The sequence below is a fragment of the Emydura macquarii genome, unplaced genomic scaffold, assembly GCF_026122565.2.
Source record: "Emydura macquarii macquarii isolate MOO-44397 ecotype Brisbane River unplaced genomic scaffold, CSIRO-AGI_Emac_v2 contig_527, whole genome shotgun sequence".
In the NCBI taxonomy this organism is placed as follows: domain Eukaryota; kingdom Metazoa; phylum Chordata; order Testudines; family Chelidae; genus Emydura; species Emydura macquarii.
This window is the reverse complement of record NW_027130664.1, coordinates 789,604-806,046: the sequence shown is the minus strand read 5'-3', so window position 1 is coordinate 806,046 and position 16,443 is coordinate 789,604. Positions and strand designations below refer to the sequence as shown.

Genomic DNA, 16,443 nt, shown 5'->3' with positions numbered 1-16,443 from the left:
AGAAATTAAAACGGACGGTCATCTTTTGGGAACGCTGGGAATCATCAGATTTAAGGCCAAGGTATAAATAGCAATGCTGCTTTGAACTCATGTCACACCTTCCATGTAAAGATCTCAAAGCACTTCTCAAAAATACTGTTTCTATTTTACAGATGGGAAACTAAGGTGCCTAGAGGGGAAGTGATTTGTTTAGGTCACACAGTGAGTCAGTAGTAAAGTTGGAACTGCCCCACTCTAACCATTAGGCTAAACTGCCTACTTGCTCTTTGTAGTTTGTGGAATCTGGGGTGTGGAAATACCAGCTGTTTTGGAAATTACAGAGTCATTACATTTGGTCTTTTTGTTGGGGTGTGAGACTCTCGGTGTGGTCTAACATGAGTGTACACACATGCAACCTCAATGAACTGATTTCTGCACAACCCCATCTTGTGATTCTGATGGTCTTCACAGAATGAAAAGGGGGACTGATGAAGGAAGAAATGGGAAGAGACTGTGAAGAAACAGATGGCTAAAAGGAGAGAAGAAAGAATGTAATAGAGGGAAAATTACAGCAGCGAGTTGAAAGTTTGATTAGAGGGAAATCGGGTACAGTTGCATCTAGTTAAACAAAGACTTGTCACAGAAATACAGCGGTGTGAACAGTGAATCCTTTTCACATGGATATCAAGAAGAGGGAAGTCTCTGTTCAGAGACTGAACTTCCATTGCAACAGAGCAAATTGCAACAAAAGCACTGAGTCCATAAGTGAAGATGTTTCCTGTGTAGCGAAGCACAATGTATTTCCCAAATCAAGAGAGCTTCTTTTAAAATGAATCAGTGACCCCTTAAAAGAAAAGCCTGTTACAGGAATATGGTTTTGCTGGAACAAGTTAATTCCTTTAACAGGTTTTTATCAGAGAGACACTATGCTCTTCTAATTCGTTGCCTGGTGACTGAATGCCAGGGGAAGCCAGGACAGAGATGAAAAGTGTGAGACCTCTGCCCAGTCCAGAACATCCCAGTAAGAAAGACATTGATCAGCATAATGTCAGAGATCACCTCTGCAACCTGTAACTTGCGCACACAGGCAGCCGCTGAGCAGTCTGCCGTAACTCTTTCCAGGCCGGCTACTCAGCCTAGGCTTGACTGTATCAGATAATCAGCTCCCAGCTATTTGCAGATTTGTTTACTGGAGGTGCAAGCAGCCTGTGTAGCTTCACGTCTGGCTAATGCTCCGCAGTTTGTTCTAGGTTACAATCCATCTGTACGCTGCTGAACTCATTAAAGGGCTGCCCAGCGTCAACTGTGCCCATTGTCACCACATTCATTTGCACGTGCTCTACCTCCACCTCCAGCCCTTCATCTGTTTGTGTCTCCTACGCTGTGAGCCTTCAACGGCATGAAGACGTCACCTGTGTTTGTACCACACCGAGTACAACGGGGCCCTCAGCCTGACTGGGGCTTTTGGACACACCCATAATACAACAACAACAACAACATTAGAATAGGGCCCAATCGTCCCGTTTCTGGGACACACTGCTGTGTGGGTAGTTCCTGGGTAATTTGGGACACTGCTGCTTGTATCATAAGGATAATCCCCCTTGGGTACCTAGAATCTTACTCGTCTCCGCAGTAAAGACAAGCCATCGCACTAACAGCAATCCCAGCTTCTATTTCTTTGGGAAGAGGAAGCTGCTCCCTAACTTAAACCTTCTTTTCAACAGGACACTGCACTTGAAAACTGAGCTCTTGGTCTGCTCCCCATTTCGGTTTCCCACAGCTCTGAAATCTAACCACGGGAACAAGAGGAGAATAAACAGAATAATGTCCTCCTACCATCTGTGTATCTGAACCTGCCAATGTAACAGCTGGGTGTTCCAGGCCTGGGAGCAGTCAGCTGTGCAAGCTTTTGAAGACCTGCACATTGCAATAGTAGTGCAGCTCCACGGATACTCTGTCTCTGTGATGTTAAAATGATGAGCCCTGTCTGCGTGTAATACAGATGGGGGAGGGAAGGAGAGGATTTACCAGGATTTTGTTGTCAAAGAACAGCATCTTTGGCTCATGTTCTAGGCCTGAGCTAGTCCAGCTCCTGTTGATTTTCAGTGGGAATTGGGCACCTATCTTCCTAAAGCCCCTTTGAGAAGCCCACTCTTAACAGATTTATCCCAGATCCTGCTGTACCGTGTGTGGGTTCCACATGGAACTGCACATCCCATCTGTGCCAGTTAAAGTTCCAGCGATGGGCCACAATATTATTGCATAGCTCACACTTCAGCCTCGGTTAGCAGCTACACAGCATTATTCCTAGGAATCCAGCCCCAATCTCCAAGTGCAGCAGTAGCTACAAAACAAGGGCCCTATCCCCTTGCCACAAACTGTCATTTCCTAGTAGTTGACTTTTTGTCTGGTGCGTTCAGCCAGGTCCAGCTGAGTGAGTATGCAACGCATCTAGATGAAAAGGCTTGCAGGCCTGCGAGCCTTGAGGGTCACTTCACAGACTTGCCTTGGAAAGATCAACCAGCGTGTTGGCCTGGTCACTCAGTTTCCTCTGCTCCATCTTCACGCTCCGCAGCCTGTGGAAGAAGAAAATGCTGATGCAGCTGTGTCCTTTTTACATACCCCAGTCCCTGCATCAGGCTTCACCTGCACTGTGAACCCAGCCGGGATTAGCCGCACACAGCAAACGGGTGACCACAGACAAGAATATCTACGATGGCATCTGGCAGGGAAATGGAAAATCACCCAGGTTTTCTTTAAGACCTGAGCTGGGGCACTGATTCCCAGTAGGTCTAAGGTCTGCACCATGCTTGCCATCCTCCCTCCCTCCCATTGCTTTTCTGATCATCGTTTGGCACGGCTTCCACTTACTGGTGAATGGCTTGAAGGAACTTTCTCTGATGTTTCCTGACTTTGGCATGGTCAATCTTCTTTAGCAGCTTTGTGTGTTTGTAGATAAGCCACGTTTCCCGAAGGACGTTGGCTGCAGCATTCTTGATCTGCAAGACAAAAGTAGAGACCCAGCTGCAGGTTAGTTCCCCCAGCTGGCTCAGGGAGCATGTGGGATGCAGTATCTTGTCTGCTGGGCCTGGGGCAATGGTTGGATTTGATCTGTACTGATATTTTCTTCCCCATTGCCAGGGGAAGATCGGGATTGCTCCAAGGTGGAATTCAGCGGGACTCAGTTTAAATGGCATTGGTCCCTTTGGATGATGGGCTGACTGATGTGTTTAGGCAGGGCTCTCTACGATCTTGATCCACCAGGTCCTTCTGTGTTGCACAGCAGGATGCAACAGGCTGTTGTGCTCCAGCCTGTCTGGTATCTGCCATGTCCACCACTGCGGTATCTGAGCCGTGAGTGGAGAGCTCTGAATGGAGGAGGAGACCTACATCAGTAGGGTTGAGCGCTAGGCAGAGCCCTGTGCCCAGGTCTCCAGGTGCCTGATCAACAAGCTGCTGAGCATCCTTAAAGTCAGTAAGAGCTGAGGTCACTCAGCACCTTGCAGGACTGCTCAGCACTTGGCAGGATTGAGCCCTTGCTCGTGAGAGTGATGGGTAAAAAAGAGGGTGGGTGGAGAATGGGCAGATCCAAGGCGACCCGGGCGAGAGCAGGCCTCTCCTTGTGCTGATGAGGTGCTGTGCTGGGCTGTGCACTACCCTCCCTGGCTCACTCCCAGGCGAGGAGGGAGCAGATGGGGGCCCTATGGCAGCATTCTCGCTTGGGTTCCCAAACACTCCCTGGCCTGCCCCTCACTTTTCACCTGGCACTTAGACCCCGTGTTGGGCAGGCTCATGTTCTTCCTGGAGGCAGTTCCAGACCATCCCCACATGCCACTGTGAGTACCTGGCAGGCATTATCCCACTCCCCGAGTGGGCAGAGATTCTATATCGGCCGCAGTCGTTAACATGCCTCACTTGAAGAGAGGAATCTACCCACCAGTGCCAGCTGCCCCTTTCCCATTGTAGCACAACAATTACAACAGCTGCTCCACACACAGATAGGTTTGGTTGCACTGGAAATGGGGACAGCACCACAGCAATTTCCTGTACTTATCCAAGATGATTAAAGCCAGAGCTTTCCCGCTTTGCAGCTACCTCTCCATGCTATCAGGTCCCACTGATGACATTCCTATATGCTGGCATGGAAACGGCTGCTGCCACTCAGCACACCGCTGATCTGAGACAGATCAACAGAATCCAAACAGCTAGGGACAGAGTTTTCATTTAAACACAGACATCTTGAGTGATCAGTGAAGAGAGCAGGAAGCATTCCTTGATCGCAGGCAAGACCAACTGATTTTTGATGAACTGTTACTTTTGGGGGGCATGTTTCCCTCTGTGTTGGGAGTGTAAGCACCGATAAGCACTGCAGGTGTTAAGCTCAGCCTGCTTCTACCTTGCCAACAGCTTGAAGTATTGCTACAGCTCTGTGGCAGGAGAACACAAAGAGGTTGTGAGGACGAGGAGGAATTTTTATTACAAGCCTGTGCGTGAGTGAACAGCAGTCCTGGAGAGTGAAGTCCTGTCTCCAGAGCTGGGCAGTGCAGCTTCCTCCTGGGGCTAGTTTGTGGCGCCTCGTGGAGGGACTGACTGGCAGAGCACATCTCCATGCTCACTCAGTCTCTGGCCTCTCTGCTGAGACTGCTGACCTGGTGCTGATGAGTGCTGGTTGTTTGCTTTCATTGTATGGACACTTGTCCACTAGGGACTGGACTGAACTGAGACTCCCCCCAAACAGCTCTCAGATGCTAGAGATTCTTGGTCACGTGCGTCCCATTTTTACCTGTCTTGGGGGTTTACTTTTCTGGTAGTAAGTTACTCCTGAAGGCCTGCTCTGTCATTGCCAGTGCTGGTCTATACACTGAGGAGACACGGGACCAGGTTACCACCCCCAGCACTGCGCTTTCCAGACATGGGTTTATAATTAAATTTCACATTAGGCTGGTATTTGTGCCCAGAAAAATCAAATCAAAGGATTTCTTAAAGCATGAGTCCACATGTTCTAGTCTGGGCTGGCAGGTCTGTGGGGGGTGGGAAAACATGACCATCTGCCTGCAAACACCCATGCACAAACCACGGTGCTGCACAGCTATCGCTGAATTCATTAGCCCTCCCTTGGTGGTGCGCTTGGCGTGAGAGGCTGTGTGTGAACCTGGCTTTACGAGAGCCTGCTGTTAAACTGCAGCTTTGGTGCTTTCTTTGAAATTAATTGGCCACGCTCCCCTGAGCACAAAGGCAGCAGATCAGTCGCCGCAGGAGGAGGAGCAGCAGGTTTTTAACCACTGTTTGCTTTTTGTATCGCTTATGTCACCATCAATGCCACTGTGGCCGGGCTCTCCCACTGAGGCAGGCACGCCACATTTCCTGCCAAACATCCCCTTTCACGGGCTCTGTGCAAGAGAGACTCGAGCTCGGAACGGTCGTCCTGTCGAAACGAATGTCTCTTTATAATGAGCGTGGGACTGGGTCACGTGACCCAGCATTAGTGCTGGAAAGGAGGAGAGGCAGATTTTCGAATGAAGGAGTGGAGCACCAGAATCTCCCCAAGGCCTTGGGATTTTCTGTAGGAGCATAACAGTTTTATTCCCAGCTGCCTGATTTCTGTAGGACCTAAAGCTTATTAAAAAATAAACACCGAAGGGGCTGGGGAATGAGTTTCCCCCTCAGTGGGGTAGAGGGTGAGTGAGACTGGCTGCTGCTCTAGTGATGAGAATGTAGAGACCATAAAGGAAGCTTTAACAAGGGAACGTGGGCAACTAGGCTTCCTCCATTTTCCTTCCAAATTTCAGTCCTGTGTTTCTGTTGCTTTATAATGGAATCTCAGTTGTGTCATCAAAAGAGACCAATCCACGGCACCTCCTGGGAAAAGTACGTCCCACCGCAGCCTGCCACCCTGCTGATTTTCTTTTTACCATGTTTTAAAATACCTTCAAAATTAGGACAGAGGCAGTGACTTTTGCTCTTCTGACTGCCCCAAGTCCCTGGCTATGAAGGAGATCACTTCAGTTCTCTGCTGTTTAAGGGATATAATCTGGTTTTGCTCCTAGATTTCTCTCCCTTTTCAGCAGGAGGGCACTGCATTGTACTCAAGATTTGTGTAATATTCTTCAACTCTGACAGTTTCAATTCCCTGCCCGTAGTCTCTATCTCTTGTACTAAAAGTCTCCACAGGATCCAGACACATTTGGAAATTGAGTTTCCAAGTTGTGATGCTGAGCCAGTCCAAAGCCATATAGCTAAATTTGCTTCACTGCCATCTCACTCATATAAAAAATTGCTGGCGCCACTGGCATTTGAAATGACATTAAGTACAGTTGCCACAGTATATAAAGTCATTATATACTGCCAGATTTCTAGTGCATTTCTATGGCTAAGCTGCTAAGATTGGGTCCTCAATGACTTCTTTCCCCTCTGAGAAACTATGAAGACTGTATGTTCTCTCATTCATGCTGGTGAAAATGAAGGCTTAGGGTTGTCGACACACTTACTGTGCTGCACCAGTACAGCTGCGCCGCTGTAGAGTTTAGCGAAGATGCTGCCTATGCCGACGGGAAAGCTTTTCCTCTCAGCGTAGGTACCTCACCTCCCTGAGAGGCTGTAGTTATGTTGACAGGAGATACCCTCCCGTCAATATAGCGTGTCTACACCGGGGGAGAGGTCAGCATAATTACGCCGCTCAGGGGTGTGTGGCTTTTCCATTGTTCCATCAACACAATTTCGTAGTGCAGACCAGGCCTAACTCTGCTAAAGTCAGTGGAGTTGGAAAACATAATCCCAATTATACATATAAAATGATGGGGTCAAAATTAGCTGTTACCACTCAAAAAAGAGATCTTGGAGTCATTGTGTGTAGTTCTCTGAAAACCTCCATTCAATGTGCAACGGCGGTCAAAAAAGCTAACAGGATGTTGGGACTCATTAGGAAAGGGATAGATAACAAGACAGAAAATATCACATTGCCTCTTTATAAATCCATGGTACGCCCACATCTTGAATACTGCGTGCAGATCTGGTCACCCCATCTCAAAAGAGATATATTGGAATTGGAAAAGGTACAGAAAAGGGCGACTAAAATGATGAGGGGTATGGAACAGCTTCCATGTGAGGAGAGATTAATAAAACTAGGCCTTTTCATCTTGGGAAAGAGATGACTAAGTGGGTGATGTGATAGAGGTCTATAAAATCATGACTGTGTGACATGCTGTACACCCTGATGGTGTGATTTGTGTATCAGTCATGTTCACCCTTCCAGTGTAACTGTGTATTGTCTGATGCAAAGAATGTCATGTCAGGTGTTTCTGGAATGCTCATGACATACTGACCATTATTGCTATGGTAGCATGTTTCCAGCCATGTCACATATGTACAGATAAGAAACTCTGCTGTGTCGTATCCTTAAGTGTGTGTCTCACATGGCCTGAATAGATGCAGACAAACACAAAGCTGTGTTTCCACGCCCAGCAGAGGCCTGCACACAGGAACAATGGACTGGCCTAAGCACCTGTGAACACTTTGGCTAAGTGGAAGAAATCATGCCCATTGCTGGACAGGGCCAATCACCTGACCCCAGGGGGTGTTGGGGAAACGTGTTAAAAGCTGAGGTGTCTTTGTCTCAGGGCTCTCCCCTGGAATTTGTCTTCCAAGCAACATCAAAGACTGGCATCTACCCATGGTGGGGGGAGGGCCTGGTTGCAACCAGCCTGTGTGGTAAGCGAACGTCATAGATTGAAAGAGACTGAAGTAGTAATCTTAGTGTAGGATACAAGTTAACTCCTTGACTCATTATTAATCTTTTGATTTGTATTAATCTGATTTAGATTCACTTAAAATCTCGCTGTAGTCAGTAAACTTATTTGTTTGTTTTATCTAAAACAGGGCATGTGGATTGAGTGTGTGCAGAGACCTGACTTAGAGTGACAGAGCTGGTGCATATCAACTTCTTTGATAAATTGAAAGACAAATGTAAATGAGCTGGCAGTGTGCAGCACTGCACCCCACAAGATGGCAGTTCCAGGGGTTACATCTAGGACTGGGGGTGTTTGCTGGGTGTCTATCCCATGAGTGGCTGGCCAGAAACGCTCCTTCACTAGGGCAGGGACCAATTACCCGCAGGAGGCTGGGCGTGGGCCGACCCAGGAGTGGGTGGTTCACACAGCAAAGCAAGGTAAGTTGGGATCCAAGAGTGAGGAATTGGGGTGACACAGTGACATCAGTCACAGACTGGTGTGGAGAAAGTAAATAAAGCGTTATTTACTCCTCATAACACAAGAACTAGGGGTCACCAAATGAAATTAGCAGGCAGCAGGTTTAAAACAAACGAAAGGAAGTATTTCTTCACACAATGCACAGTCAACCTGCAAAACTCTTTGTCAGAGGATGTTGTGAAGGCCAAGACTATAACGGGGTTCAAAAAATAATTAGTAATATCAAGGAAGATAGGTCCATCAATGGCGATGACCCACGATGGGCAGGGATGCAAAACCCTGCTCTGAAGTGTCCCTGGCCTGTTTGCCAGAAGCTGGGAATGGGTGACAGGATGGATCACTTGATGATTGCCTGTTCTGTTCATTCCCTCTGAAGCACCTGGCATTGGCCACTGCCGGAGGACAGGACACTGGGTTGGATGGACCGATGGTCTGAGCCAGTCTGGCTGCTCTGATGTTCTCATGGTTGCACTACTGTCTTACTGGTGTAAGTGCAAAGATTAGGCTCAACGTGCTTCGCAAGGATCATCCATCTGACTAATTAAAAGTTAATGGGCCAAATTCAACCCTAGTGTAAGCAATTTCCTGAGCATCTGCAGAGTTGCACCTATTCACAGCAGTGGTGAATCTGGCCTGATATCTTGAATACTCACGGCGAGCAGCGTAACTGTGCTGGCTCCATCCTGTCCTTGGGGAGCGGCTTCCTGACTAGCCCTCCCTCACATCTCTTTCAGAACCTAATGATCTCTGCTGCACTCCAGGCTGAATAGGCTGACTCCATCTAGAAATCCTTCCAGCTCAACACAAGGGTGCATTTGGAGTCTCTTGAAGAAAACAGAAAGTGGATTGAGGACAGAGGTGGGCTTTGTGCGAGGAGCAGATGTCTCTGATGTCAAGATTAACGAATTCACGTGACTTCCTCTTTTGCCTAGCTGAAGTCCCTGCACTGCCCTGAGTGGGGAAAGTTTGTGGCTCTGCAACTTTCCTTCCAGCCCTTTTTGGGAGCAGATAATGGAAATTAGAGACGGGGCCAAATTCTGTGCTGATGCAAATGGATGAAATTCCACTGACGTTAACAGAGCTGCACCCATTTATACCAACCGAAAAGTTAGTCCATTATTTGATGTTCAGTCGAATCACTCAGCTGGCCAACCCTGCCTAGCCAGTATGGCTCTAAATCACATGTGCATTTGGAACCCAGTCTGTAAGAGACTTTTCCGCTATAGCTACAGGAGAGACAGAATAAAGACTATCTCATAGTTTGAAACTTACAACAGATCAACCAACCAACCAACACTGCATTTTATAATGAATGCACCAAGGTCTCTCTATTTGTTTTATGGATTCTTTTGTTTAGTACTTGGCTCTGTGGTCCTCTCAACCCGGTAGTGCTTAGCCACTGTCGGTATCCCGTCTGCCTTGCAGCCTGTCTGATCTTTTCAGATCATGAGATCGCTGGAGCAGGGACAGTGTCTTCCTGTGTCTGTACAGCGCCTAGCACACAGTGTCGGTACAGTGCCTAGCATCCCAGCATAAAGAACTAGGAGTACTTGGCTGGGCAGCTGTCTGAAATACTGACCATACTGCTGAAGTGCAGAACCTCTGAGTGGTCTTTAGGCCCTGTCCAGCTGGGATCCAAACCATGAAAACAACCATTGTGCTTCCAGTCAGCACAGGCCCACTCTGGAGAGATGAGGGGCAGGGTCACCTGCTGAGAGGGGAAAAGCAGCCTGCCTCCTCCTAGGACAGAGTGTATTTATAAACCTATCGGTGGCATTTCCTCTCCTTGGGTGCACAGTTGGGCTTTCTAGATTTTCCTAAGTGACTTGCAAACTAAACTAGAGACTTTTGGAGCAGAGGATTGAGAGAGAGCTGGTGTTGTTAGCTCATTACAGACCTGACAGCTCCTCTTCCACGTCTGTATAGCATTTAAATGCTGCAGCAGTGGCCATGGCCGTGCCTCTGTAATGTGAAGCAGGCTGTAGTTGTTGTGTCAACAGGAGAGGAGCATGTCCCTCAATCTTTCCTTTTGACCGCTGTATATCTCCTAAAAAACCCCAAACCACCTCCTCCCAACACAGCTGATCACCAAAACAAAGCAGCTCACTCCCATGAATAATTCCCCTGTGAAAGGGGGCGGCAGGGACAACTGTTAATGCATTGGTGCTACTCCACAATAAAACTCACTCAGTGCTTGATTTACGCTGCAGAGCTCAGTTTCTAATGAAGCATTCCCAGTGTGCAGCAACCTTACAGAGACCTGTTGAGCACAGCAGGGCTTTGACACTGGTGGTGGTGTTTCAGGATCCTTCTTGGAAAATACATGCCTGACCTTCATGCAGGCAGAAGGGTTGGGAAAAGCTGTCACAAAAGCTGTCCTTAAATAAACTGCTTCTGACTTGTTAATTTGCTCCATGGCTCCTGTGATGGACACACCTTTGCCTGCTCCGAAGGAGCATCTTCCCCTTCGATTGCTGTCTTGGCAGGCAGACCTGCACCAGTGCATCAGCTCAGTGATCTTTTCATCTCTGCCCCAGAGATGACCTTTTATCTAGCCACTCCCGTAAGCAAATGAGGAAAATCACTAGGAGCGACCAAGAGGGGAATGATTTAGATAATGGTGCTTTGGAGGGGGAAAACAGTCCTGCAGAAGTCTGGGGAAACAGAAAAATTGCAGCATTCCTGGCTATTTTTCTGTCAAGGCTCAAGAAAAGCATATAGTGCAAATGGCAATCGGCCCCTTCCGAACCCCTGCAGCTCGTGGTGCTGGTGCTCTAGGAGTTTCTGGACGCATGCAAGCTTCCTCCTTCCTGGACAGCTTCCTGGCTCGGTGATGTCTCAGTCTAGTTTACTGGATGAGCTTTGAGGGCCAGACTCTTAGCGGGTGTAAAACAGCATACTTCCATTGAAATCAAAGTGGATTTACACCATCTGCCTTACGGCTTCTCCTTGCTCTTAAGCTTGCAGTTTTTTAAATCTCAGCAAGCCGGGAATGAGCACCCCCACTGCCCGAAGCACCTTACCCGCTTCGTCAGCTGAGTGTCCATCATGAAGTTGTGCACGTGCTTCTCAGCTTTGGTGAGTTCCAGTTTTCTGGCCACCACAGCCACCACCAGGGCGGTGCAGCCAGCCCCCTGCCAGGGAAAACCAAGGGAAGGAAAGAACAAGGCAAAGAGTTAATCAAGGAGCAGCTAGCTCTCTGAGCCCGCTCCTACTTCCAAAAGGACCCACTTGCCTTCCCACAGAGGGACTCGGGTTGAAGCACATTTCAGTGATGATGCTTTGCATGTCCCTAGCCCCATCCCCTCAATGCTATCAAAGCCATTTACATACCTTAATTAATTAAGCTTCTCAACCCCCCTGTGAGTATGATATTTAATTACTCCAATGAGGAGAGACCATGGGGTGTTTTGTTCATGGAAACTGCACATCCCATCAGCCGCCCACAGTGCTGGCCCTTTGTCCCGGAGTGGCTGTTTGTGCCCTTCGGTAATGAATGGAACGGGCTGTCTAGGGCATCAGGAAACCCTCGCCCTGCCCCTGCCCAAGACACCTTAGAAGTTGCATTCAATAAACCAGCTCAGCTGCTGCAGGTTGGCATGGTGCACCGAGCTGAGGAGCTGGCCCCATTGCTTTAAGGAGCAGAGCATCAAAACTTCTAGTTTGCATTCCTGGCTCCTGGAGGAAGCGTAGTTTGTGGGTTACAGTGGGTGGCAGAGGGGTCAGGACTCCTGGATTCAATTCCCAGCGCTGGAAAAGAGCATGGTCTAGTCATCAGACCCAGGGGACCTGGGCATCAGGATTCCTGGGTTCTGTTCCCAGTTCTGGGTGGGAATGTGGTCTAATGACTAAGAGTCAGGACCCCCTGGGTTCTTGCTTGGCCAGGGAGGTGTGTGAGCTGTTTGCTAGAACCAGAGGCCCTGGGAATCAGGGCTCCTGGGCTCCATTCACTGCTTGGGGAAGGTTGTTAGTGTGGGTGACTAGGACTCCTGAGTTTCTTACCGTGACTCACTGTGTGACCTTGGCAGCATATTCTTTCCCCATCTGTGAAATGGGAATAATGCCACTTATTGGACTGACTAAACCCTTTGTTATTTAAAAAATAGCTTCTTTTGTGAGGATCATGAAGAAAGGCCTTTTTGTGTTGCCTGCATTAGCCTGAAGGGCCGTGCAGTTGGGAAGAAGATGATCAAACACGCCGGCAAGTTTACAGGCGCGCTCCCTCTCTCAATCTGTTTTCTCTCATGGAACTTCAGAAAAAAACCCTGCCTATATGTTTGGCAGAGCTGAAGCTGGCATCTTCTCCTCGTCTCTGCCTAAACGATTTCTCAGAAGATGCTGCTGGCATGCTGCACTGCTGGTCAGCTACCCATTTTTTACAATGAGGCTCAACAGAAAAATGAGATCATGTGAATCACTTTCTCTCTGTCTCGTCCTCCCTCCCCCACTTCTCTCCCCCTAAACGGTGACAGCTGGTAGCTCCTTTTTATCCAAGCAATTACAGTAGGGTCTGTGCCCATCTGAGTCGGGATCTGTTCCATTTGGCAAATGTAGAGCACTGTGGGTAGCTATTCTCTCCGGTATATCTTGGTCTTTAAACGCAAAAGGTGCCAACCTAAAATAGAATCTGTGCATGCGTGTGAGCGAGAGCGCGCGAGCAAATCTGCCTGAGTCTTCCTATGTCAAAGATGAGCCAGCCTCCCCCGTACTGCCTCCCCGAGATAGTGACCTTGGGGCGTGACCTTCCACATACTAAAGAGTCATGAATTAACATTCAGCCCCTCTGAAAATCAGCCCACGGACTCACTGGAACCACCAGTTCAGATCCTGTCCATGCCAGCCAGTTTTACCATATGGGAGGCCTTCCACTGACATCTGAAGAACAGAGGCTCTGTCCGTTCCGCATGGCCCTGGCATATTTCTTAAGCCCTGGTGTCATTGGGGAAATGTTTCCTTCCTGCCCTGACTGGTGTGCAGTTAATTATCACCCTCCACCCCAAAAGTGGCGGCATTTAAATGATGCAGCGTGCGTATAGTACTGGGGAGCAGGGAGATAATAACAGCGCTGCTTAAATGTTCATTTTCTGCCCCTTTCAGCTTCAAAACACTTTGCAGACAATAAACTAAACCTCACAACCTTGCTGAGAGCAATCACCTCCATTTTACACAGGGAAACTGAGGCACAAAGCTCATTCAGGGAGTCACTGTTAGCCCTAGGCTTAGAACTCAGGAGTACCTGGCTCCCAGCCCTGTGCTCATTCCACTACAGAGAACACAGTCTCTAATCCTCTAAGGAAACAGCTCCTTGGGGGTAACCTTGAGAGTCTCTCCCCGTTCTCTCTAGGCACGTCTACACTGAGTTTTAAAACGCGTGGCAGCAGATCTCTACATAAAGCTCGTGCTGTGGCACTGAAACCAGCTGTGTCAATGTTCGGGCCCAGGCTGGCACTCAGGCTGTGAAGCCCAGCAAGGTGGTCATCAGAGTCCATGCTCCAGCTGGCGCTGTAATCTCGCCACTGCTGCTTTTAGCACCCCAGCCCCAGCCCCAGCCTCTGGGCTCAGAGACGTGCTGTTGCGGGTTTTAAAAGGCTCAGCAGGCGTTCTGTGAGCCAGCGACTGCACTGATGGGTGTTCGTGGATTGCAACCACGGGGCTGCACTGGAGGGTGCCTTGTGATCACGAGGACCCAAGGCTCAAAGAAACGCAGGCAGCACCGGTGGGTCCCTTACGTAATTCACAGCCTGTTTAACCATCCATGCTGGAGGGCCCTTCGCAATGCCCCGTGTCCCAGGAAAGCGTGCGTACTCAGGTCCCCGCTGTTCTGGGTCCAAGCAGGCTAGGATAAAAGTCGGTCATTAGGTGCCTGTGACAAACTCTCCTTAGCTGAGACGATGGGGAGGCAGCTAGTTTAACTCCCTCATCTGGACGGCTCTGAGCAGGCATCTTCCCTGAGGGTTGGAGGAGAGGCACTGGCTCCCCGTATGTCTAGCCCCACTCACGCCTATACCTGCCCCTTGTTGCTTCTGTTCGGCTGGGGAGTGGTGCAGTTAGCTCTTCTCCTCCCAGCTGCCTGAACTCATGCAAGGACAGATGCTGCTTTCTCTCCTCTGCTGAGGCTGGCTGAGCAGGGGGCTGAGATCTGTCAGCTGTGGCAGGAAGCACCATGGGCTGTGGCAGCCGCTAACGAACTCATTTGCTGGATGTTTACTGGGAAATGTCACTTGTGCTGTGGTGTAGATTCCTCCTGTTTGGCTGGCCTTGTCGTTGGCAGCGGCCTGATGAAATTCTCTCCCAGGGTAGCAATGAACGCTCTCCAGGGAGCTGCTAGCTCTCGCACAACACAACTGCAGCAGCAGCAGGACTAAAATCCAGACGCTAAGGGGTCATTTCTGGCCTGCTGACATTTATCCTTTGTGGGAGTCCTGCAAGCCTGGGATTCTAGGGGCAGGAGAAGGAGGGAAACCAGTTGCTCTCAGACAACCTGGAAAATCTGTGAGCTGGTTGGCCAGTGGAGGAAATGCAGGACTCAGTAGTTTGTTTGGCAGTCCCCCTGGCCACGGCAGCCAGCAGGGGAGGCAGGTGGCATTGCTCCAGCCTGATGCACTAGGCCCGGCTGTGCCCACCCATTCCCACTCAGTAGCTAGGAGGCGCAGCAGGTGCTGCCCATAAAGGAGAGGGGCGTGTGAAGGAGGCAGGCAAGCCCGAGCAGCCCAGTGGGGCGCAGGTTGATGGTGGAAGAGGAACCCTTAGAATGGAACAGGTTTGGGCTTGAAGATAGCTGAGGCCGTGTGTGATCGGAAACACGTTAGGGGAGCAGGCTGAGGCCTGGGTTAACCCTAAGACTTCAGTTGACCGAGCGCTGTGAAAAATCCGCCCGCCTGCAAGCTGCAGTAAGCCACTCTAAGACCCGCGGAGACACTAGGTCAACAGAATTCTTCCATGGCCTGAGCTACAGCCTCCTCACGAGGTGGAGTAAGTACAGCAATGGGAAAACCCTCTGTCAGCATCACATATGTCTACACCACAGCTGCAGCATTGGAGGGGCTGTAGAGTAGACACAGCCTAGTTTCCCACTGCTGTTCTGGCCTTTGTGCACCTCCTGTGGGCATGCAGAGCGCACACATCAGGCAGCATGGCTAGCGTGAGCCACACCTCTGTGCAGAGGGCCTGCATCCAGGTGTATGGACCACTTCAACCCCACAGGTTTAAGCAGGACTTAATTGGTGCATAGGCCCCATGCAGCTCCATACCCCACTGTGGTTGCCGGCATCGCTCCTGAAACTAGAAAGGAAGAGTAGAGAGAAGAAACCACCTAGCACCCGGAGACTGGCAAGGGGAGGTGAGAAAGATTGGGCCAAATCCTGAGCAGTGCCAATTTACCAGCTGAGGCCCTGCTGTTGTCTAGTGCATGGAGGAGCAGCGAAGCACACCGCAGCTCCAGCGTGGGCTCCTGGAGGGTGGTGTGGTCTTTGCCTGGTGACCTTGTGACACTATGCACTAGTCAATCATGCCACACACCACCCCCAGCTCGCACGCTGCTGCTTTTGTGCATCTCCGTTCAATCGTGACCCATCTCTTAGGCCAGGCGAGGTTGAGCACCTCCATCTTAGAGTGCCTCTCCGCGTCTTCTCCTGCAGGCTGCCTTCCATGGGACGTCTCCAGCTGGAGAACTCTAGAAGCTGGAAAGTATCAAGAGGATTTTGGAGAGGGGCCGCGCTACCTCTTGCTCGGCCCTGGGAGAACTGACCCTATTAGCTTAGCTTCTGGAACACAAACAAACTGAAATACTGGTGAAGAAGTGAAACTGACAAATGGAATGAGAGGTTTGGAGACTTCACAGCTGGCTTCTCAGCTCTCCAACGGATTCCTTACGACATCTGGATTTGCTCCAAGATGATTGAAACCAGGTGGCACCAGGATGTGTCAGGCCGGAATCTAGGCCCCAGCAAGTATACTAGGGCTCCGCACTGGCTCTGTCACTGGTATGCCGAACAGCTCTGGAACTCAAGCAGCAGCCTGCTCCAGCTGTTGGCCTCTCCTGAGGCGATCCCTACCTGCGATGGGTGGGTCACCCCATCCTCCTGTACATAATCCACCCACGTGCTGTGAGCCTGGACACGAAACGTCTGATTTTCCTCTCACTGAGAGCAAGATCTGGAGAAACGTCTCTGACATCAACGTCATTGCACAGGGGGACGACGACAAAGGGGGAATCAGCCCCAGTTCTCAGCTCTGGCTTGCTCTGGTACTGCAGCCGCCA

The 16,443-nt window shown here is 49.8% G+C and overlaps 1 protein-coding gene across 1 annotated transcript in view; it reads right to left on the bottom strand.

Moving 5' to 3' along the window:
* KCNN3 (potassium calcium-activated channel subfamily N member 3) overlaps positions 1 to 16,443 on the bottom strand; it is a 59,310-nt gene that overhangs the window by 830 nt on the left and 42,037 nt on the right. The window contains exons 5-7 of the mRNA XM_067539224.1: positions 11,207 to 11,317; positions 2,851 to 2,978; positions 2,486 to 2,555 (exon numbers count right to left, since the gene is read on the bottom strand). Of these exons, the coding sequence (XP_067395325.1) occupies positions 2,486 to 2,555; positions 2,851 to 2,978; positions 11,207 to 11,317 (309 nt within the window). The remainder of the gene's footprint in view (positions 1 to 2,485; positions 2,556 to 2,850; positions 2,979 to 11,206; positions 11,318 to 16,443) is intronic.